General features: G+C 40.9%; 1 protein-coding gene across 2 annotated transcripts in view; it reads right to left on the minus strand.

The window, feature by feature from the left end:
- Positions 1 to 2,172: 2,172 nt before the first annotated feature.
- Positions 2,173 to 25,747, minus strand: part of odad2 (outer dynein arm docking complex subunit 2) — a 97,126-nt gene continuing 73,551 nt past the window's right edge. The window contains exons 20-22 of one of the 2 annotated variants that reach the window (XM_037544426.1): positions 10,990 to 11,093; positions 2,522 to 2,703; positions 2,173 to 2,274 (exon numbers count right to left, since the gene is read on the minus strand). In XM_037544426.1, the coding sequence (XP_037400323.1) occupies positions 2,574 to 2,703; positions 10,990 to 11,093 (234 nt within the window). In that variant the 3' untranslated portion in view covers positions 2,173 to 2,274; positions 2,522 to 2,573. Of the gene's footprint in view, positions 2,275 to 2,521; positions 2,704 to 10,739; positions 11,094 to 25,747 lie in introns of those variants that run through there. The other variant, XM_017700878.2, reaches the window with a different exon arrangement.

The following is a 25,747-nucleotide window of genomic DNA, read 5'->3' on the forward strand; positions in this document are numbered from 1 at the left end:
AAAGTGAAGGTTGCTCTGTTAGGCACATTTATAAAAGCCACAGACAGATTTGTTAAACTCAATCGCCTTTTGGTGGAAAATATAAATGAGCTGATGGCCGGTGAACAATTACACCCAATAGAGATTGTTAAAACTGATTCAGTTTTAAACTGCTTTAAACATTTGGAGAAATAACAAAAAAAAATCATGAAATGATTTAAAATGGAAAAGGGTTTCTATAGCCAAGCAGCTGCACATTATTACGTGTGAAGCCAAGTGTCGGCTGGAGAGGTGTAAAGCAGAGAATCACTGGGTTACACTTCACTTTCTAGGAGTTTGAAGAATTTGGATTTGGTGGATGCCAGGAGAATGCTGCCTACCAGAATGCATAGAGCCAACGGTAAAGTTTGGTGGAGGATAGATAATGATGTGGGTTAGGCTCTTTAGTTCCAGTGAAGAGTGATGTTCATGCTACAGCATTTAAAGACAATTATATGCTTCCAACTTTGTGCCACCAGTTTGGGGAAGGTCCTTCGCTGTTCCAGTAAGACTGTGCTTCTATGCACAAAGCAAGCTCCATAAACACATGACTTTATGAGGCTGATGTGGTTAAACTCCAGTGGCCTGCAAAAAGCACTGGACCTCATTCACCGACCATTCTTACAAAACCCAGTTTTCGCAAAGATTCTGATTCACCAATGTTTTCTTATTTGTGATTTATTTATTTATTTGGAAACTACTCACACTCAAGAGCACAAATTTGCAAACAATTCTGTGGTTTAGATGACCCTTACTAGCCCACAATGGGGAAATTTCACTTCTGCATTTAACCCATCCGTGAAGTGAAACACCGGATACACACTAGTGAGCACACAAACACAAGGGGACAGTGAGCACACTTGCCTGGAGCAGTGGGCAGCCCTATCCACAGCGCCTGGGGAGTAGTTGGGGTTAGGTGTCTTGCTTAAGGACACCTCGGTCATGTACTATTGGTTCTGGGGATTGAACTGGCGACCTTCTGGTCACAGGGCTGGTTTCCTAACCTCCAGCCCATGACTGCCCCACACATCATGAATTTTTCTAGGACCTTTTTCAAGAACAAATTTAAGAGAAAAAAACATCAGACGATATTGGTAAATAGGGCCCTAAAAATAACTGCACACCTCTGTGATGAACTGGAAGGTTGATTGCATGCCAAGTGTTTTGGTCCATATATATACTCACTGGCCACTTTATTTGGTTGTGGTTGGATAGTGTAGTGGTTAACACCTCTGCCTTGTAGACTGGGGTTCAATCCCCACCTGGTCAAACACCCTACACTATACCAATAAGAGTCCTTGGGCAAGACTCCTAACACCGCTCATTTTTTACCTATGTAAAAATGATCAAATTGTAAGTCGCTCTGGATAAGAGCGTCAGCCAAATGCCATAAATGTAAATGTAAATGTAATTCGGTACACCTTGCTAGTAAAAGGTTGGGTACCTTTTGCCTTCAGAACTGCCTTAATTCTTCGTGGCAAACTTTCAACAAGATATTTTGGTTGGTTGAGTTACTGTTGCTTTTCTATCATCTGGAACCAGTCTGCCCATTCTCCTCTGACCTCTCACATCAACAAGGCATTTTCATCCACACAACTGCCGCTCACTGGATATTTCCTCTTTTTGAGACCATTCTCTACAAACCCTAGAGATGGTTGTGTGTGAAAATCCCAGTAGATCAGCAGTTTCTGAAATACTCAGACCAGCCCGTCTGGCACCAACAACCACGCCACGTTTAAAGTCACTTAAATCACCTTTCCTCCCCATTCTGATGCTCGGTTTGCACTTCAGCAAGTTGTCTTGACCACCACTACATGCCTAAATGCATTGAGTTGAGGCCATGTGATTGGCTGATTAGCTATTTGTGTTAACAAGCAACTGAACTGTACCTAATAAAGTGGCTGGTGAGTGTGTATATACACACACACACATACAATGACATTAGTGTCTTGTTCAGCTGGAAAGCATGCTGCATTGTGCAAGCCTAATTGACTACTAGGCCTTCTGTGCATTTTCCCACCCGTCTTTAGTCCTATTTTACCTTTAAAAACTGTTTCCTAAAATACCGCAGCGGCTGTGAAGCTCGCGTGTTGTGCTTTGTTTCCCTTGGCTCTGAGTTCTCAGCATGCTGTTATCTTCTCAGGTTTGTTCTTTCCTTGAAGATTTTTTCTTTGTGCTTTGCAAGGCTGGTGGGTTCATGACCTCTGAAGTTAACAAGTCTTCAAGCAGGTTGATGGGGCAGGGCTGGGTTAGAGGCTAAAAAAAGAGAGAGGGTAGCACGGTTTCTATTCCTGAACTTCAGTAAGAGAGGTGCTTTGTCTGTATTTGAGTCGATTCAGTAAACTGCTACTTATGATCAATGATATGCTCTAGAGTTTCAGATTAACAGTCCTCAGTGAAAGCTACAGTTTCATACAGTCTTCCCCAGGTCCTACATCTCTAATGTAGCGTGCAACCTGTAAAAATAGAGGAAAAGTCTAGATAATCCTCAGCAGTCAGTCACCTCTCTCTCTTCCACTCCCTCCATCTGTGCCTCTCTCCCTTTAAAAGCCTTCTCATTGGGCGCTGAGAAGACGACGAACACATCCTGATGAAAACTCAAGGATAATATGATTCTTGGTCCTGAGCCATAGAGAGCTCCCAGGCTGGTTAATAAGCAAGACAGAAAGCCTTCTCCTGCACGGTCTGCAATTACAATGCATGTGTTAATCACAAAGGTGATGAGAAGCTATTAAAGAGAAATCCGTGCCATTTCAAAACCCAGTACAATCTAACTCTATTTTGTTGCCCTTTAATAAAGTAGACTACCTTTAATGTATTCAGTCTAGACAAATAAGTTCATGCCTGTGTCTAAAAGCACAGATATTTTATCTGCTTTGCCATCTACATTGCTAAACTGATACCAGTTCAATTACCAGTTTGAGATCACTTAACACATCAGAACTGGCAGGTTTATTAGAATATTATACAAGTAATAGCATGGAGTTATTTGGTTATAAATCTGGGTTAGGTTTAATGTGTACACCACGCATAGGCATGCCCTGTGTGTGTGTGTGTGTGTGTGTGTGTAATGCTGTGGACTGCAGGTGACTTTTCCTCATGGAGTAAACTCCATAAAGTACATAACCATAAGCATAGGCTGTCAGTAGCAATGCAGGCTTTATTAATCCTGTTGAGGTCTTTATAGGGGACAGGTCTGTAAGCAGACCCAGACATTGCGGTATTTGCCTACTCATTTCTCTGTTTATTTATTGTTAGGCCAGCTAGTTATTTACACTTTATGGATGGGAATGTCACAATTCATTAGACGCAATGAAATCAGAGAGAGAGAGAGAGAGAGAGAGAGAGAGAGAGAGAGAGAGAGAGAGAGAGAGAGAGAGAGAGAGAGAGAGAGAGAGAGAGAGAGAGAGAGAGAGAGAGGCATACTAAAGTATTACAGGGTGCTGTTAACCTATTTGCAGACAGTCTGACCTCAAACTAAAACAACAGAGCAAATCAAAACACAACAAAACAACAACAAAAGACATTGCAAGAACATGATGTGCAGACACAACAGCTATGTGTGTAAAAAGAGAGAGAGTGAGAGACAGAGAGAAAAGAGAAGAAAATCAATAGAGAAAAAGACTAAAAAGAGAATGAAAGATAGAGACAGAAACAGAAGGAACAAAAAAGATAGAACTAAGAAAGAGAAAAGGATGAGAAAAGAACACAAATGACAGATAGAGAGAAAGCAAAGAGAGAGAGAAAAGAATGAGTCAGAGTGTGACAGAGTTGCAGAAAAGAGAGATAACAGAGATAATAGAGGGAGAAGAGAAAAAGTGACAGAGAGACAGTGAGAGAGAAAAAGAGAGAATGTGAGAGAGCAGGAGACAGAGGAAGAGAGAAAGAAATGAATTAAGAGAGAAAAAAGTGAGAGAGAAAAAAGCAAAAGAGAAAGTGAGAGAGACAGAAAAGGAGAAAAAGCCATAGGGGAAAAATGAGATAATTAAAAAAGAGAAAAGAGAGATATAGAGACAAAGACAAAAAAGAGAGAAAGAGAGATTGAAATTGAGAAAAAGAATGAAAGACTGAACAAAAGAAAAAAGAAAGAGACGTAAAAAAGAGAGAGAGCACATGTGACAGAAAGAGAGAAAACAAAGACAGAGAAAAGAACAAGAGACAGAGAGAGTGTGAGAAAGATTTAGGTAAAGAAAAAGAAATAAAGAAAAACAGTTAGAGATAAAGAAGGAAAAGGAAAACGAGATGAGAGCAAGTGAGAGCAAGAGATAGAAATAGAGAGAAAAGAATGAGAGATAATGAGAGGGAGAAGAATGAGAAAAAGTGAAAGAGAGAAAATGTGAGCGAGTTAGACATAGACAGAAAGAGAGACGGTTGCATCTCAGCCTTTCTGGTTTTCCCTGTGTGTGTGTGTGTGTGTGTGTGTGTGTGTGTGTGTGTTTTTAATGGCTGTGATGCTGCGCTCTTTTTGGCGTTATATTAAAACGCAGCTCTCTGTGCCTCTGGGGAGGCAAAGCCACTTCTGATATTTGGACGAGACTTTTACTAGTCATTAGCTTCTTTATGAAATATTTCAGCCCTATGCCTGGGGAACTGTGGGATCTCTCCACTTCAAACAGAAACGTTTCATTTTCAGGAACACTCGCATGTGCACGCTCACACACACACACACACACACACACACACACACACACAAACATCACTCCGCACCTCACACACAAACATCACTCCGCACCTCACACTCCACCCTGAACTTCCCAACATCTGCATTATGCTACATTCAAGACAAATCAAACAAAATTGAGTATGAAAACATGCACTCCTGCACTCTTTCCTCAAATGAGCTCTTGGTTATGGTGGTCTAGAGAAAAGCTCCAAAACAGGCATAAAGTTTAGGAAACAGTGCTTCTATTTTACCATGGACATCCAAAATCTACAGTGTAAAGAGCGCACTGGGGTGTCTGTGTAATACTTTGTAACAACCATGGCAGAAGTGTGGAAACAGACCCTGATCTAATTTTCTCCCTTTCCAGAGGCAGCTCAGCCACAGCAGCTTTCTCTATGATAAGGCGCTTCTAAAATGGCGAGGGTTTGAGTAAGCATGGCGAGCAGGCGCTTTCCCTGTCACCAGAGAAATATATGTGTGCTTTTAGGTGCTGTGGAGAATGGCAAGCGTCTCTGAGCTGGCAGACAGCTAGCAGACAGACGCTAATGCTAACGCTTTCAGGCCCAATGACTTAAACATGCCTACAGACTCCACTCGGCATCTCATAAATTCCTGTCCTTCAGTCAAACATGCTACATTTGTTTAATGATGGTAGTTAGGCATGTCCTTCCAGTCACTAACCTCAGAGAGAGAGAGAGAGAGAGAGAGAGAGAGAGAGAGAGAGAGAGAGAGAAAGGATATAACATCTGCATTGACTGTTTTGAAAGACTCTGATTTATATGATGGTCAGAGTTGTATCCACTGGAAACGATGAGATGGATCTTGTGCTGATTTGCATTTGGAGATGTTTAGTTTCTGCACTTAGCTACAAATAACAGACTCAACAACAGGGGGAAAAGTATAAGCTACTCGTGGCTCCAGGAAATGTTGTTCTGATTCAAACCATTCTTAATATCACTGTAAGTATTTAATTACAATTTGCCAAGTCATCTGATGTGATGCGTACTGTATGAGTAGTTTTGACAGTGTCATTGTCATGGATGGGCATTTTTCCTCTGCACATTCAAAATCAAGAAGTGACCTAAATGAGAAGCAATAAAACATATAAATAATAAAACATAAAAAATAAATAATGTTTTTCTATGCTCTCTAAGGTGTCTAATTGGGCTAATTAGCTATAGCTTACTTATTGGTCAACATGAAACTACGTACTGTACTCTTCTGTGAATCTACAAAAACTACAATTATTACAAATCTTGTACACAAACAAGTAATAAATTTTTGTCAAGTGTGCAAATATACTCATTCTGTGGGGGTGATCATAAATGCTAATAACATTATTGTCAGCTTCCTCAGCTTCCTAACTAGCTCATGTGTCCTAGCAAACTTTTTACAATGTTCTATAAACAGCAATAGAAACATCAACAATACTAATCTAGCTGACATATTGGTGCTCTTATTGGTGAGGTTATAGTGCTTGGTGACTTTATCCTTGCAAGGAAGTGTAAACGATTAACTGAACTGTCATTGGTTTAAGCTGCAAGTCTTACCAAAGACAGAGGAGAACACTCTTAAGTACCATTAAGTCCTGTTAGTACCAAAATTGAACAGGTACCAAAAACCACAAAAATCTGTCATCATGCATTTTGTCAATTCAAGTGCCAATTCAACCGTACTTACCTGAGTAGCCTACCTGTGTGGAATTTGGCTACCCTTCTGGCCAGGGTACCGAGCTGGAATATATGGGTGGAGCTAGTAAGGACACAAACCACTCTCTGCAGTGAGCACATTTGCCCGTAGTGGTGGGCAGGCTTATCCATGGCGCCCAGGGAGCAGTTGGGGGTTAGATACTTTGCTCAAGGGCACTACAGTCACATACTGTCAAGCTCAGTGGATCGAACAAGCGACACAAGGCTTATTCCCTAACTTCCAGCCCATTACAAGCCATAGTTGGCCATGTCTGTGACTGTCATATAAAACCAAATGCTCAGTAAAAAATAAATCAGACCTTGAAGCTTCTCCATTCTTACTACCATGACAGCAATCATGTAACTTCACAAGCTAAAGAGAACTCAAGCAGGGTACAAATAGTTCTAGGTTCTGATTAACCGTATTGTGCTGTACCGTACTGCCCAGTGGAAAAATGACATTAGATAACACACTGTTAAAAAAAAAGAAGAATCCTAAATAGTTTCTGACTTAGGTTTATTTATTTTAGGAAAATACATTAAAAGATCTAGAACCTTTAAAGGTCCTTTGGGAAAAAAAAACTTCACACTCTCATTTACAAAAATGGCTGTCCTGCACACTTTAGAGTTTGTTAAAGTAGGGGAAGCACTAAAATGTGCAGGGCTGGGGTTCCTCAGGCCCAGGGGTGGGGAAACACTAAAATAACCATGGAATAAACATGTCATAGCACAACATCTGCTGTTATCAGTCGTCGTCACAGATTAGTTTACTATTAGTTTACTAGTTACTATGTGTGGTAACTGGCATGACAGACGTCATAATGTTTCATGTCACATGGTCATTTTTATTAATAATCATGACATCAAACATTATGACATAGCATGACAACACATGACGGCATGTGCCATCTGCTATGACATGTTTATGGCATGGTTATTTCAATGTTATGTTGCAGAGTTCAAGAAAAGTGTTACTAACTGCTCTACAGCATCACTCCACATAATGTTTTTTAGGCATTTAACTTGTTCTTGAAGTGTTTGAGTAAATTAATTAACTATGGATATAGTGGCTGTATTTGAAGTCCACCGCTTTGTACAGAGACTTCACTTCTTCTCGCAGCCAATAAGGAGACACACCTCTGCTCAACCACCACCTCAGGCACAACAGTTTATACTGTCATAGTGTGGTGAGCACTCTGAATAGTAAATTATATTTGATCTGTATTTAAGTACACAAGCGAGATATTTACCGTTTTATCTTACCAACGTACTTGAAAGTCATTCCAGCAATTCAAAAGTTTCAGAACTACATTCCTAAATGAGCATGTGCAAGGATTTTAGGTACTTCATTCTCTACAGTGCATTCAGGATATTCTGAGAAATCTGCATAAAAGGGCAAGGCTAAAAACTGATGGCATGTCTGTAAATGTTAACTCTTTCAGATGAGACTGCATTTAAAAACCTGCTTGCTTCTTTGATGGATATCACCAAATGAGCTTGGTACTTGGTACTCAATAGACACTGCTCATTGCTGCATCCACAAACTTAAGAAAACACAAAACATCCACTACAACTTAAGAATGTACTATGTACAGCAGAAGCCATATGGTAACAATGTCCAGACACAGCTGACATTTCTGGACTTGAGCTTACCTGAAAAGAAAGAATGCACAGTTGGCAGTAGAATGAGTGATATTAAAAAACTTTGCGACTTTAAATGTGCCACTGTCATAGAATGCCAGCTTTGCCGCAAGTCAGTTGAAATCTGTGCCCTGCTAGATCTGCCCTGGTCAACTGCAAGTGCATGTCTAAAAGCAACACTAGCTCAGCCAGAAAGCAGTAGACCAAAGAGTAAGGCTAACAAGTGCTGAACTACAAAGCATGCAAAAATTGCCTATTGTCTGTTGTATCACTCCTTAGAGAGTTCCAGACTGCTTCTGGAAGCAATATTAAGACAAGAACTGTCTGTCAGAAACTTCATGACATAGGCTGGAATGGTGTAAAGCATGTCACCACTGGACTCTGAAGCAGAGGAAAATTGTTCTCTGGAGTGGTGAATCACATATCACACTATCTGGCAGTCTGAATCTGGGTTTTTGGGATGTTAGGAGAGTACCAACAGAAAAGGATAATGGTCTGGGGCTGTTTCACAGGATTTGGGCCCCTTACTTCCAGTGAAGGGTAATGTGAATGTTACTGCATAAAAAAACATTTTAGACAATTATATACTTCCAATTTTGTGGCAATAGTTTGAGCAAGGTTCTTTCCTTTTTCAGCATGACTGTGCCCCTATGCACTAATTGAGGTCCATAGAGACACCGTTTGATGAATTTGGTGTGGAGAAACTTCAGCGGCCTGCAAAGAGCCCTGACTTCAACCTCACTGAACACCTTTGGAATGAGTTGGAATGTCAATTGCAAGCCAGGCTTTCTCCTCCAACTTCATTGCCTGACCTCACACATGCTATTTTGATAGAATGGGCACAAATTCCCAAAAACACACTCCGTCTTGTGGAAAGCTTTCCTAGAAGAGTGGAAGCTATTATAGCTGCAAAGGCTAACTCTATATTAATGACCATTGCTTTAGATAGGGATGAAAAACAAGCTCATGGTTGTGGCGGTCAGGTGTTCACATACTTTTGGCCATATAGAGTATATACACGCACTTTGGAGCAGCACATGTTGCCTTGTAGACAATGTCAAGGACATGCACACTAATTTTAATGCCAAGCCACATTCTACATGTGTTATAATAGCACAGCTGCATAATCAGAGAGTGTGAGTGCTAGACTGGCCTGCCTGTGGTCCAGACCTCAGTATTACTGAAAACATGTGGCACATTATGAAGCACAAAATGCAACAACAAAAGTCCCACACAGTCAAGCAGTCACTAATAACTGCTTTCTGTATTTGTTAGCATTTCACAGATTGTCACAACTTTTTTAGAAATGAGGCTTGTACATGGAATAAGGCTGGTATTTATAACACCACTCATGACACAGTACAAAACAGGGAGCGTGTGTGTGTGTGTGTGCACGTAAAGGCATAACCATGACATCTGACAACAAGTCAACTTATAAAACTTTCCATCCTATTTTCCAGTAGCTAATATTTGATCTTGTTTGCATTTGTTTATGTTTGTTATTGCACAGTCATTAGACCTGGTACTGGAAAAGCTACCAGATATTGCCATAATGACTGAGATATAAAAGATTAAGGATTATGTTTTTATGGAGCATGGAGCGCACTTAACCTGTCCTCATGTGCTCTCGCAGTCTTTACAGGCAGCACTAATGAGGACACTCAGGAACTCCATCTCTATATTTTGACAATAACTAACTGTATAATAATAATGCAGCATGCTCCAATTCATCAGAGTTCTACTCGCTTCAATTATGCTTAAGTTCACATTCACTGGGCTTTGGAGAGCTAATGTTCCTGCTCCTGGGTTGATGCAGAGTGAGCCATGCCCACTCACGTCACTGGTGAATGAATTTATGAGCAGCTTTTAAAATTAACAAGGATATCTCTATCTGCATGAACTCCCCGAATACAGCTGCACACATACTCAACAAACACAACAATGTACGCAAGAGTGAGCTGAGTGTGCTCTTCTCAAACCACTCAACATGCACACAAGAACAGAGAGAGAGAGAGAGAGAGAGAGAGAGAGAGAGAGAGAGAGAGAGAGAGAGAGAGAGAGAGAGAGAGAGAGAGAGGGACAGAGAAAGAGATAAGGAACCCCTTGAAGAGTGACACCCTGACCCCAATGGATCTCACTGTAATAAGTTAAATATATGGTATATTATTATTTTTATATTTTATTATATTGTTATTATAATTATTACTATTATTAATTCTATACTTGCTATTAGTTCTACAAAGTATAGTCAACTTTGAAGTTTATATGCTTTGGCAATACTGTAATTAAAACAGTCATGCCAATAAAGCTAAACTGAATTTAAAGCTACTTGAATTGACATAGAAAGAGAGACAAAAGTAGAAAAAGAAAGAAGAAGAAGAGAAGCAGAGATGTAGAGTGTGAAAGAACAGAAAGAGAGAGCAAGCAAGAGACAGTGAAAAAGAGAGAGCAGAGAGATGGCAAGAGAGAAAATGAGGAAAAGACGGAAAAACAGAAAAAAACAAAGAAAGAGATATAGTGAAAGATGTAGAGCAAGTGAGAAAGAGAGAGACATGGTGAGCAAGGACAATAAGCACACAACATTAATTGCAGAGTTGTATGAACATTTTGAAGAGAGATAGTTATTAGCAGATGCTTTCCCTGTTCAGATACATATACATCAGGTCTTGCTGTGTGTGTGTGTGTCTTCTACTGGAATAATGTGTATAACACTCTACAGGGCCACAAACTGTGCAGGAAAGAATTTATTGTTAAACGAATCAATGAGTAAAAACTGAAATATGTGACAAACAGGACTGTGTAGGGAGAAAAACTGATGACATGTTTAGCGTTTTCTGCTATTACAGAACAAAAAAGTCAAAAATTCACATTCCAGGTAGCTGTACACACACATTCATATACATCAGTTATCAATCAAATCAAATACTATTCTCTCCAACAGATGTAGGGAACGGTGAAGTTTTTGTTTATTAGCCATACTTAGCCTTCTCATTGGCCAGCGCCAGACGACGAATGTTGGCCACGCAGCCGGCTGCCGCCTCCTGCAGCACCTCATCCGTGGAGCCCATCATCCCGAGCAGCAGCTGTCACAAACACACCGAACAAGAGGGAGAGCAATGCATCAAAACAGCTGATTCACCACTCATTCATCACAACACTGCCAACAGAAATCAAAGCAGCAGATCTGCACAGATTCACTACAGCCTCTCCGAGCAGAGAAAATTTTCCATAAAGTAAAGCCTGCAGGAGACACTGCTATTAAACTATAAAAACAACTGTTTTGCTAAAAGCAGCCTTTTTCCAACAGAGTTTACAGCTTCACAGTGAGCCAAAGCCTGCTGCCTACTGGATGGCATATGGGAAGATGTGACAGCACTGCTCTGGCTCTGATATCTGAGTGCGTGTGTAAGAGAGAGGGGGAAAATAGTGGAATTATTATATGTGAATGCCCCAAAATCAGAATATGTGCATGTACATATGTGCTTTGCTTGTGGCAGGCTTTGGAGAGTAGTTTGTAGAACATTTGTTCTACAATTGTTCATTTGTAGTTTGTTCTTCAAATGAACATCTTACATACTCCATTACATAAGGCAGTGGCTGCAGAGTTTGGTCAGTTCAGATGCTAGTAGATACAAATATGCTACTCAGTGGAACATACACATATGTGAGGCCTAGACTGGGACACAGTTAAATTAGTGTCATGAGATAAAGTGAGTCCGCAAACTTCTAAAGTTTCTAAACACTTTGCTGCAGAGTGTCAAAACATCAGGCTATAGCCTATTGCTGACATCACTGCAGGCCTCACCCCACCTATTCCAAAGCTCCCACCCTTTGATGATACAAAAAATATCCAAACTGTTTATGCATCAACCAGAATGCTTGATTCATGTAAACACAACCAACGCTACAACACCCTTCACTATGAAGCATGCATCTGCTCATCACAGGAACTACCCAAGGAAGACAAGATGATTAAGCTGAGATGTGTAAATACAAAAAACCCCACACATCCTAGGCTAAAGCATAGTGCCAAATATTTGTGGACCATGTCTTACCTTCAATGACTCCATTGATATAGATTTTTGACACAGCCATCTTAGCTTTGTAGTAAAAGTGCATTGTAAGTACCACATTTTCAGAGCACTGACAACAAAGACATTCTTTAAATTTATTTGTTGGCTTAGGAAGTGGACAAATAACATGCTCGAGTAGCAAATGGATCTCACTTTTACATGTCCCTTTTGACCAAAGCAGGAGCTTCAAATTCAAACACCAGCACACTGATAATGAACTGAAGGACTGAGGTAATGGCAGACAACAGCAGTGACTGAAAGGCTGAGAGTAATAAGACAGAACTTAAAGATTTTTACTTGCCATAATACAACAGCAGCACTCACGAAAAACAAATAAATTGCCATTATCTTAAAAATGCAACTTAATAAATATTCTTTCCCCATCTAATAGGGTGGACATGTGATCAGTGACTATGACTGTGTGTTAGGTCCTTCAGCAGGACAATAATGCAAAAAATACCAGCAAATCCACATGAAAATTGATACACTAACTATAAAACAAAACCTATACAGGCTGCATCATTATCTTTGACTGAAACCCCATTGAAAACTTGAAGAAGAGACTGGAAAGGACCTGATGAGACTGTGTGAAGAAATGGTCCCTTCAGAGGCATTTAAATATGTTCGCTTTAATGGTACAACATTACAGCAAAAGACTAATGTCCAAGCCTGAATGCACAGTTTATAGGCCATGTACGTCAAAAAGAGCAGAATGCGCTTCTCTCTCGTAGGCCTATATGGGACTACAGTACAAAATGTTTATGGATCAAACAAAAAAGTTGATGCAGATACTGGAAGGGCAGCTGATGTAAATTTGCAATAGGTACGAATCACACATAGCTGAGCTGCTTCTCCTTCTGGGAAGCGGGGAGCACACCCCAGTCTGTCACTGGGCAAAAAACATGATACACTCTGAACAGGTCGTCAGGGCAGACAGACAGACATATTCATTCACACCTAGGGGCAATTTAGCATGTCCAAACAGCCTGACTGCATGTCTTTGGACTGTGGGAAGAAACCGGAGGAAACCCACGCAGACACAGGGAAAACATGCAAACTCCACACAGAGAGAACCGCGGTCACCCGGCCGGGTATTCGAACCTAGGCCCTTTCTTGCTGTGAGGCGACAGCGCTACCCACCACGCCACTGTGCCACCCTATGAATCAAAGGCATGTTATTAGGAGAATTCTTTTAACATTTGCAGAAGGCGTTGTAGGTAAATGGAGGCGCGGGTCTCTAACACATGCTGAAAACATCATTTACCAACTGTATAACATTATTTCACCTCTTAGAATCAGATGTCTGTACGTGAGAAGATGCAGTGTGAATGCACCATGATGTGGCTGCAATACGCGTGTGCAGTTCGTGTTATTGTTTCCACTTTGTTTTGTTAGCTGCTCCTAGAATGTTTGTGGGAAAGAACATTATTAACAGTGCTGTCTCGTCATCAATGAACCTTGATTTTCTTTTTTGTCTTAAGCTCACTGACAGCTCCACAGCTTCAGTGTACCTTTTAAGCCCTGTAGCTCATGAGTGTGCAGGTAATAGGTGGAGCCTTAGTAAATTGACCATTACTTTCAAATGTATAGTGAGGGCATATTACATTGAGGCACATTTTGTGCTGAGTCTGCGTTTGTGTGCACATTCAGCCTCCTATGCTATTAGGGGGGGGCTAAGAATCGTAGCATGTTTGAGTCTGATGCTTTTTTTGCTTCTTGACCAAAATTGCTAGAAATTCTGAAAAGCTTCTATACATATAGTACTGTCCAAAAGTCAGAGATCAACTGAACTTTAGCAGTGGGGAAATAATTTCCCTGCAGATTTCTTGCGTGGACACACTAACGAAGGACACTAAAGACATAGTTCATGTAGTCACTGAAGCTTTTGTGCAATTTTCTGTTCAATATAGTTTCAGATTTTTTGCTGATGTTGAAAAATAAACACATTGTACTTAGTGGCTGGAAATTAAATAAGTGAAGGGTGGTTGCTGACTTTTTCATAGTCAGTGAAATGTTAGTGATTATCTAGCCCTCATCAGTGGTCAGTTTCTGACCACAGAGACACTCTTTTTGAGTGCTAGACCATTCTTCAGCTAGTAGTGACACTGAAGTGGGAAAAAAAGAACTCATGCAACAACACTGCAACGCCTGATACACTTCCACAGCACTACACGTATCATGTCCCCGTCTTAATGTGTTAAGAATGGTCATTGCCAATTCTGTGGTCAGAAACTGACATATAAGGCAGACAATGTCTGTAATTGTGCATCTATATAATGGGCCTATAAGTAGATGGTAAGAATGCATATATCCTACTTTTATAGAAGCTGCATTAACACGGACTTAAAACTGTCTTTGACTCCACCCTCCTGAAAAGAAAAGGGCAAATCGAATCATTCCATTTTGGCCTCGTATAAGCTTTCTCTGTTTGATAGCACCTCTCCACACCCGGCTTGCTAACTCCAAGATAACCGCTTCCGGAACAGTCTGGCAACATAAAACAACACATTAAAACCTTTTCGTTTTTTATGTGCAGAACGAGTTACTCATTATACTGTCACATGATGTGAATGTAAGGGGAAGAATTGGTGCCAATGCCACACTGTGGCTGCACAGTATAACATAGTATAATATACTTGTCTTTCTTATTTGTATGGGCGGTGAGGAGAGCTTTGCTCTCAAATCTAAATAAACACAAATTGTAGGCAAAGGCGGAGCAAAGCGATTTGGCACAACTGATTTTTTAAATACATTCAATATGTGGTCCTCTATGTGATCACAATGGCGGCTCATTTGGGCAAGCTGCAGACTCCTTCGGTGAGCTCTAGACAATATCTTTCTCTACCTTTATCAGTACCCTCTGGCCATAAGGAGTGGTCTCACACAGTGCTTGGGACAACTGCTGCTCTTGAGCTTCAGGGTATCTTGGTCCTTGCCATTTTTCCCATTGCTCAAGAGGAAAATAGAAGCAGTAGAGTGATCAGCCCTTGGCCTTTTGGTTTATAAGGGGAACATTTATGCATAAAGTATGGTTTGAACTTTACACTGTGTGTATTTCAGGATAAAGTGTAATTGGGTTGGTCAAAAACTCAAGCTTTTCCTTCTTGGCAGGAGAGAAAGAAAATCCTTTGCATTTATTAATAAGCAAGAAAATCTTGTAAACCCAGTTATGCTACCATATTACACAACTGAATACAACCAACTGGATTCACGACCAAAGAGGCTTTAGCATGTGTTGCCACATTTGGGTCTCATTTCACGGTGCATATCAAAGAGATTTAATATACAGTAATATTTAGAAGTCAGAGACCACTCTTTCATTTATTTAATTTCTAGTCATAACAGCCACTAAGTGCAAGTCATTTATTTTTCAGCAACAGGAAAAAGCAGAAAACATATATTTAACAGAAAATTGCACAAAAGCCTCAATAACTAAATGTAAATTTAAAACTTTCATCCATGCTTCGTCTTTTTATAGCTTCCATTCTTCATGAGGGACCTGCTTTCAGTTTCTCAAAGAAGTAATAATAATAAAAAAAATAATAATTTATTTATTTATAGTGCACTTTTTGCCCCAGTGGCAACTCAAAGTGCTTTACAGACAGGTGATAAAGCACTAACAGAAGAAGCTATAAGCTATATACACTGCTCAAAAAAATAAAGGGAACACTCAAATAACACATCCTAGATCTGAATGAACAAAATATTCTCATTGAATACTTTGTTCTGTAGAAAGTTGAATGTGCTGACAACAAAATCACACAAAAATCATCAATGGAAATCAAATTTATTAACCAATGGAGGCCTGGATTTGGAGTCACACACAAAATTAAAGTGGAAAAACACACTACAGGCTGATCCAACTTTGATGTAATGTCCTTAAAACAAGTCAAAATGAGGCTCAGTATTGTGTGTGGCCTCCACGTGCCTGTATATCCTCCCTACGCCTGGGCATGCTCCTGATGAGGTGGCAGATGGTCTCCTGAGGGATCTCCTCCCAGACTTGGACTAAAGCATCCACCAACTCCTGGACAGTCTGTGGTGCAACATGGCGTTGGTGGATGGAGCGAGACATGATGTCCCAGATGTGCTCAATGGGATTCAGGTCTGGGGAACGGGTGGGCCAGCCCATAGCTTCAATGCCTTCATCTTGCAGGAACTGCTGACACACTCCAGCCACATGGGCCAACCGCACCAGCATATGGTCTCACAAGGGGTCTGAGGATCTCATCTCGGTACCTTATGGCAGTCAGGCTACCTCTGGCAAGCACATGGAGGGCTGTGCGGCCATCCAAAGAAATGCCACCCCACACCATTACTGACCCACTGCCAAACCGGTCATGCTGAAGGATGTTGCAGGCAGCAGATCGCTCTCCATGGCATCTCCAGACTCTGTCACATCTGTCACATGTTCTCAGTGTGAACCTGCTTTCATCTGTGAAGAGCACAGGGCGGCAGTGGCGAATTTGCCAATCCTGGTGTTCTCTGGCAAATGCCAAGCGTCCTGCACGGTGTTGGGCTGTGAGCACAACCCTCATCTGTGGACGTCGGGCCCTCATACCATCCTCATGGAGTTGGTTTCTAACCGTTTGTGCAGACACATTGTCCTCCTGTTCCTCCTTGCATAAAGGCAGAGGTAGTGGTCCTAATGCTGGGTTGTTGCCCTCCTACGGCCTCCTCCACATCTCCTGGTGTACTGGCCTGTCTCCTGGTAGCGCCTCCAGCCTCTGAACACTACGCTGACAGACACAGCAAACCTTCTTGCCACAGCTTGCATTGATGTGCCATCCTGGATGAGCTGCACTACCTGAGCCACTTGTGTGGGTTGTAGAGTCCGTCTCATGCTACCACGAGTGTGAAAGCACCACCAACATTCAAAAGTGACCAAAACATCAGCCAGAAAGCAGAAAGGTACTGAGAAGTGGTCTGTGGTCCCCACCTGCAGACCCACTCCTTTATTGAGTGTGTCTTGCTAATTGCCAATACTTTCCACTTGTTGTCTATTCCATTTGCACAACAGCATGTGAAACTGATTGTCCATCAGTGTTGCTTCCTAAATGGACAGTTTGATTTCACAGAAGTTTGATTTACTTGGAGTTATATTGTGTTGTTTAAGTGTTCCCTTTATTTTTTTGAGCAGTGTATATTAATTCAAAATAATAAGCCAATGATACAGATCAAATTAAAATGATAAATACCAAAGAGACATGTTTTAATTAAAAGAAGTTTTAATTAAAGAGAAGTTTTAATTAAATGCTAAGTTAAAGAGATATGCTTTTTCAATCTTTTTTAGTGTGCACAGATTCAGTAAGATTGATAACGATATTGGTTAAAATGAAAACATGACTGACATCCCTCAAGTAAATTGTTTCATATTAGATACACATTTAATTGTTTGAACACAGTATTATTCTAAAACATTACTTAAAAGGAAGGATAAAACTGGTACATACTACTCTTTTTTTAGTACAAGCATTAAAAGGAGTTTTAAAACCATTTGGAAAGGGATGCAGGGATATTTTTCCACATCTCCAAAGTTGTCTTAGTTGCATTCTCAGTTTCTTATAATCCAAGTAATCCTAAACATGTAGACCTTTTCTCTTATCTCTTAAACATTTATCTGTTTATCTTGAATAGTGTTAAGGAGTCATATTTTGTTTATACCTTTTAACTCCAATTCTGGAAACCCAATTCCCCACTTGCTAGCTTCTGAATGAATAGTATGCAGTGGAGCAAGGATTCAATGGTATATCACATCCAAAAGAAAAAGAAATGTAAAAAGTATGTTTTATATGCTACCTCTGTTAGTTGGTCTTTGACACTGTGGCTCTTGGCTTGCCTGTTAGGCTTCTGACCCTGAATTTTGGTAAACCAGTTTTGTAGACAATGTCTAAAGTGAAATGGTCAGAAATGCAACTAATCAGAACTGAACTGGTCATATGCGAAGGCTAAGTGAATGAGTCATTTCAGTTTTAACTCAGTGAGCCGGGACTGGAGGGATACATAAACTGTATTGTGTTCCAGAATTTCTGGATTTAATTGAGAGCTTCTGTGCTCTGTACTATGTTATCATTGTCTTCACGTCGTGTGTGTGAGGGTGAGGCTTGAGGCTGAACTCTGACTCTTTTCGTGTTAGACACACACTCGCCGGGCTGCTCCACACATTTATGTGGTCGACATGGTGCCAAGGCACAGAGAGGCGAGACATTCCCAGAATTCCCTGCTCAAAGACAAATAGAGAAAGGAAAACAGAGGGGAAAGGCGAATCTTCTATCTGCGAGCTCGGACCAGATTCCTGGATTTAATTGACATCCGCAAAAAGCTGAGAAAATAACAGACTCTCCATTTCGATTTGTTACTTCAGAGAGTTTTTTTGGGCGCTTTGTTTTGGAAAGGCTACTGCCAGCTTCTTACATTCCACTTTTCTCTTGGAAAAAAAAAACATGGATGGGTTAATACTTTCAGCTGGAGTCATTTCTAGATTGCATGTTTGTGAAGAAAAAAAAAATCAGCATCCGAAACACCTCGCAGAGGCGAGGTGGGATGTGAGCACACAAGGCTACAGAAAGGCGGCGGGCAGCTCAGACAGGCTGCTTTTGTGAGCGGCTGGACGATGCCTGTGAGCGAGCCAGCGTCTGCTTGCCAGCGCTCATAGCACGTTATTCAGAAAGAGCCAAAGAGGGGCTCCCTCGCTGGGTCTGGAGAAGAGCCCCAGATAGGCCCTGCTCTCTTTTCACCCCACAGCCGGCACCCAGCCACTCCAGAATACTCCACTTGTTAGATATTCCCAAACCTCAGAAACATGATAACTTCTCTCCCATCTGAAAAATGATTCAGAGGTGCTGACGTCTTGCTTTGAGTTTTTTCCCTTTTCTCTCTTCCCCCTCCCACTCTGTTTCATGTTTGCGAAAGGCGACTGGAGAGTCCTGACCTCCAGGAAGGCAGAGTGAAACACGTTTTCCCAGGCCCTCTGCGAACACACACGCACATGTACGCGCCCTCAAACACACACACTCTGTCACGCATGGAGGCGTTGTGGTGTTAAGTACAGTGATGGTGAGCTGCTGTTTCCTGGGGAGAGGGGTTTAAATCCCTCTAAAGCCTAAAGCCCCTGTTCCACCTGAGAGCCATTACTGCAGCTCCCTCCACTCTCTACAGACTTGCTCTTGACTCTCCCACACTCTATCCCTCTTTTCTCTCCTCCTTCACTTCACCCTTCCCTCACCAGTGCTCCTCTGCCTCCATCCCAGGCCCATCCACTTTTATGCACTTTTCCTTACTGCCCAGATCAGTCATGCTATTACACTCTTTAATATATATATATATAAATATATGTAATACTATGTACTGTGTAAAAGTAAAAGTGTAGAAGTATGTTTCCTTTTTTTCATAAACACATTCATTCACATTCTGAGGTCTGGGCTCACCATTGATTTTTTGAGTACAATAGCAGCTTCTTTGTTTGGTTTGCAAATATTCTTCTTTATTGTCTGTTTCTTTTTCTCAGCAACATCCTTTCAGATCAATAGTGCTGAGTTGTCTTGTCGTAGTCGGATGGACAGAAACATCTGCAGATTTTTTCAAATCTGAAACAAACAGTAAGTTTGATTGTGTCCTCTGTCTTCAAGATGGAAGTTTTAAGAACTGTTTTTCTGATAGTGACAGCATTGGTGGTCTACCAGGTTTTGCAGGTGTTGTTATTAAGGTCCCACTTTTTATCTTTTGATAATGTTTTAAACTCCAGTTTTGGAAACTCCTGCTTTTCCATTTATTTTTCTTTAACTTTCCTCTTCTTACGCAAGTGGATTACCTTGTATCTAATGTCTCCTGAAAACAGATTAACTTGTATTTAATGGCTGTTTTGGCGAGAAAATCCACAAGCCCTCCTCAATGTCTCTAACTTTACAACTAAATCAAGAAATCAAGTTATGATGATGTTTACTTTCGTTCATAAATCTTTGCAGACCCTCTGGATCTTTGTGATGTTATTTTGTAACATTTTTCTCAACAGTGGCTGCTATAAAGGAATAAATGTAAAACGTAATGTAATATCTGTCTGTCCATATCTCTCTCTCTCTTTCTGTCTCCTTAGCAAAGCTTGGCACTGGTGGGTGTGGGTGTTTGGGTGTGTGTGTGTGTGTGTTTGTGTGTGTGTTTGGGCTTTCTGAGTGTGGGTAAACAGGCAGCAGTGTTTAGCCAGAGCAGTGGGGAGGTCATTCAGGATAAACAACATTCCCCTGCGCCCCAGAGTCAGACCGGACCGTTTAGTGGTCTCTCTTCTTTCCTCTTTACTTGATCTCTGCTTTTCCTCTTTCCTCTCCCCCATTATCTCTTCTTCACCTCTCATTCATCTTCCTCAGCCTTCATCACACTCACCCTTTTGCTGAGTTTCGGTCTGTCCACACACAGCACCAAGGCAGGTCACATACAAATCTCTCTCAATTTTTCAAGCAAAGATTAGGCCTGTAAGCTCTACTGTAAAACTGTTCACACCTTCAAAGCATCAGCCAGTCACGCGCTCACACACACACACACCTGAAAAGCTCTGCATTCCGGATCTCAGACAGAGCAGAGAGGTGAGTCATGTTTTAACACACAATGCCCTCACACCTTCAGACATATGCTACAGTAGCCAGATCAGAGAAGAGAGAGAAAGAGTGAGAGAAGGAGAGAATACTGAGCAGTCTGAGTGTGTTAGGATGGCATCTGTTCTCCATATCCACAGCAGCCTCAACCTGCTCCCCACACAGCATGACTAAGAGAAACCATACAGAGCAGCCTGAAACATGCCTACTGCTTCACATCTCCTCTGTCTGCCTCTGTCGCTAGGCAAAAAGGGTTTGATGTGGGTTCTGTTGTTTGGGTTATGACTTGTAAATAACAGTGGGCCAATTTTAGGTGTTACAGTCCTAGCAAGCTTGAAAAGGTTTTCTTGGTCAAATTTTCTCAAATTACAAGATTTTTTTTTTTAGGTGAAACTAACATAGTATCTTCTATAATTTAAATATGGCATTTCTGCTAATTTGAGTGCACAGCTTCTATTTATTTGCTGAGTTTAATATATTGGAAAAACTATCATTAAAATATAAAGTGCCATAACTTTTGCACAGACCATTTACCTTTTTTCTCTAATATGTTAAATTCTGAAAATAAAGAGGAATCACGCATTATAATGTGTAGAAGTGTGTTCTCTGTAGATTATTATCACTTAAACACCTAAACATGTCATTTGTAATAATTACAAAAAGACAGAAATAACTGTATACATCAACATAATTAAATAATACAAATCATTTTAAAAATAATCAAAATCTAAATTATTATTCTTGCTGTATTCATACTGTAATAATCTAGCCACTTTGTTGGGAACATTGGTACACCTGTTCAGTCAGCAAGTCATGTATCAGCATCACAATACATAAAATCATGAGGATAGGCCAGGAGCATCAGTTAATGTCCACAAACATCAGAATAAGGAAAACTGATGAAAGTGACTTTGAGGGTGGCAGGGTAGTTGGTGGCAGTCAGGGAGGTCAGAGTTTTTCAGATTTTCACAAAACATCTCTACATTTTACACAGAACATTGCAAAAACAAGCAGCAGTTCTGTGAATAGAAACACCTTGTTGATGAGAGAGGTCAGAGAAGAATGGCCAGACATGTTCAAGCTCACAGGAAGGTGACAGTAATTTGAATAAGCACAACACTGTTGATCAGAAAAACATTTTTGATCACACCACATATCAAACATTGAGGCAGATGAGCTACAAGAGAAGAAAACCACATTGGGTTCCACTCCAGTCAAGAACTAGAATCTGAGGCTACAGTGGGCACACGCTCACTGAAAGTGAACAGTTGCGGTAAGGAAAAACGGCTGGTCTGAGGAATCTTGATTTCTGCTGTAACATGCAGAAGGCATGCTCAGAACTTGGTGTAAACAGCATGAATCCATGCACAAGTCATCTCAATCTGTTTCCAGTATACCGTAATGGCCTCCCAAGTCATCAGATCAGTGAGTAGGTATTAAAATTTAATTTAATTTAACATAATATACAAATATATGTAGCATACTTAGAATGCCACACGTTTTCAGAACTGCAAAGAACCTTCTAAGCCTCCAAATGGTGTTTTGAGTTGTGATCATTCATGTATACTGCCTTTACTAAAGAACCCCAAAGAACCTTTTTTTAAAGAGTGTATTCATTCCTTTTTCCTCCTTCAAACCTTCAGTCTTTGGTGTGTGTGTTTTGAGTGCTCAGCATGAACATGGCAGTGAAAAACAGGCTGACAACAGCATAGCATCAGTCAAAGCGTGCATGGCAACGACAGGCCTGTGCAACCCTTTTCTCATTTATTCCTCCCCCTCCCAAAAAATACATACCAGATACCAGGATCTGGCAACCCGCACCAGCTGGAATCCCCTCTCATGAAAATGCCTGATAATTACCATCCACATTTTGTAATTTACCTCAATTTAGTTCACAAAGCTTTTGCTTATGAAAGGAGCTGTTTAATATAGAATGCTGGCAAACAATCTGCAGAGCAGCAGTAGCAGCATTAAGCACGGAGAAGGGGAGGCAGACGAACATTAGGAACGTGTTATTTATCTAAGCGTTACTTTTTTTTCCTTCCATGAGAGACAAAATGAGACACATCTGAATGGAACTGTTAGACGCAGTGTAGACTCCAAATTAAAAGCTATTAATTAAGAAATTATCTAGAAATAAATATTAAATACAATAATATACAGTACAGTACATGAAGTGCCTCAAAAACAAGATTCGAAAACTACAAACAATATGGTCTTTCCATCTCTCTCTCTTAGTATTATTTTCACCTCTCTCTCTCTCTCTCTCTCTGTGTGTGTGTGCGTGTTTGCACCTTTGCCCTTTTTTCCTTGCCCATAAGTTATTTCCAGTGTTCTCCATTGACCTGCTTACCTATTAATTGTTACAGATATTTATGTATTGCAGTTAACGAAATTCATACCACTCAACATTGAGTGAGTTCTGAACAACTCTTTCATTCACATTAGTAGAAAAAGTGCTGAACAAGATGAAAACCTCCTTAAAGAAACAAACGGCTGCTTGTACACGTACACATACTCATAAAAAACGAATACTGGCCCGAAACATTCATTCAATGTCATTTCATATTTTTATAAAATATTCTTATTAAATATTTTAAGTACCTTATTTGTGTGAGAATAAATAGTGTAAAAATACAGTTTAAAGGCAGTATTTGTAGCTTGTAAAGCCAAGGGGACAGGAGAACACAGACTGGGTCTCTAATGGGTTTTCCAGGGTAAAATACTTTCTTCTCAATGCTTAATTTCCTTTGCTAGAGCATAGGGGACTGGGTTCTACACCATTAAGAACAGCCAGCAAGAAAGTTACTGTCTGAACACAACTCTCAGAGACAGCATGCGAGAAGACAGAGAGAGAGAGAGAGAGAGAGAGAGAGAGAGAGAGAGAGAGAGAGAGAGAGAGAGAGAGAGAGAGAGAGAGAGAGAGAGAGAGAGAGAGAGAGAGAGAGAGAGAGAGAGAGAGAGAGAGAGAGAGAGAGAGAGAGAAGGAAATCATTACTGCTCTATGCTGCTACATGTTCTCAGAAAAAGCTCCTAACTCTGAAATACGGCTGCAATAATAGCAGGAGGCAGTCTTGAGTTTTACACCCCTCCATAAATTAGACTACAGCACAGACATCGTTCTCCGATAAACCCTCTCCAAACCCATTTACAACGTTAGGAAATATTGTTTTAACACGTTTTCTGCCACACCAAAACATATATCATAGGTAAAAATGTATAGCAAAGCAGACTTGCTCTCCCTCCTCTCTGTTATGTGTCCTTGGGGTAAGTCAGGTATATCACGGGTAAATACAGAGAGAACTGAATGTATGCATCTGCTCTAGAGGCTAAATGAAAGAGCAATAGCCTAATGGTGGAATGGGTTTGCGATGAGTATTAACTTTTTAAAAGGCCCAGAACACATGTTGGTCTGGTGATGAAACTTTAATACTGCACTGCTAAGCAGCAACAGACTGACTGAGTAGCAAACAATGTGATGTTCACATCAACTTCTAAAAAAAAAAAACATACAAAATTACACCTAGGACAATGTCTGTGTGCACTTGTACAAACACACACACACACACACACACACACACACACACACACACACACACACACACACACACACACAAACACACACAAACTAGCTGTATAGCTTTTATCATGGCTTTAGTTGGGCAAAAAATAAATAAATAAATAAAAAAAAACAACACTGAGCTTAACAACTTTTGCAAATTGGACATTACTCTTTTGGAACACCCAATGTTCAGCCCAGTCTCCAATTATGGGCAGTGCTGAACCGCACTCACTGCAACAGCACATCAGCCTGGAGCTCGCCATTAAAGGAACATGGGAAAAAAGACTTGGCTGCAATGGTGCAACCACTTTCATAATTTATATCACCATTTCTATTGGGGGTGTGGGGGGAAGTGTTTTAAAGCTCTGTCCTCGCAAATGCTTTTTTCTCATGTGAAAATCTTTCCTGGTGGAAATGCCAAACGTGGTTGAATTTACATATCGGCAAAACAACTATCCCCCTCAGTAAACTGGATTACAGTGTTCATGCCAGAATTACAGCTTACATGCCAGATATCTCTTGGCTTAAGGCTTCCCCTAAGAATAAACTGTGTCATTCACAAACTAAGCCATCAGACAGAAGAACCTCGGGATGGTAACAATACTACATATCTATAGTACAGAACAGACGTACATGTATTTTTATAGTTTGTCTGATATATGTCTGATTTTCGTTTGAAGGCTGCTTACTACACAGTAAAAAGTCCAGAATCAAAGAGATCTAGGGATTTTTGTCAGTATTTTCATATGATCCCAAGCATTCAGTCTGATTCGGATGAGTCGGATGACAGAACTCAGCAAGATACCAAGTCTTACACAGCAGAAACCATAAAGGTTCTGCATGTTCCTACATGGCCTGAAGCACATTGTGCCTCCACAAGTACATGACCTCTAGACACAGCAGCCACTTCAAAAAGCTGCCACTCAAAGGCTAAGCGTCCAGCAGCCTCATGGCCTACTGTTTGTCTGTGTGCTCACTGCGGAGAGCCAAAGACATGCCACACTCACACTCTGCCTTGTCCCGGTCCAGCCATGCACTTAGCAACCGTTCCCTGAGCGACGGCCTTTGGGTGCGCTGCTGCCCTGGCATGCTGGACGCTGGGATCTGCAGAGAAAGTGGCGCTCAGCACACACACACTGCTGTTTGCTCAGCTCAATTCCCATGACGGCTAGAAAAACGCGCTTGCGCTTCCGCCGGCCCAGAAAGAAAACGGGCCTTGTTCTTTCTGCCCTTGCTTCTCCAGAAGGGCTCTGAAAATAGCTTGCAGCCTTTCAAAGTTTATTAGTGATGTTTTCACACGTCACTTAAAAGGAGAGAGAGGGGGATAGCCCTCCAGAGAGGCCCCAGCTGGAAACATAGTGTGTGTGCGTGCGTGCAAAGTCTAATATAAAGGCGAACATGCTTAAAGCCTCAAAGATGTGAATGAACAAAGCTGTTTGAAACAGCTTAACAAACATAAAGCATCCACTTAAAAATACTAATATTCAGTAATGACACAGTGAAAGTAGATACAGTAA

This window comes from Pygocentrus nattereri, chromosome 13 (genome assembly GCF_015220715.1).
Source record: "Pygocentrus nattereri isolate fPygNat1 chromosome 13, fPygNat1.pri, whole genome shotgun sequence".
Classification (NCBI taxonomy): Eukaryota; Metazoa; Chordata; class Actinopteri; order Characiformes; family Serrasalmidae; genus Pygocentrus; species Pygocentrus nattereri.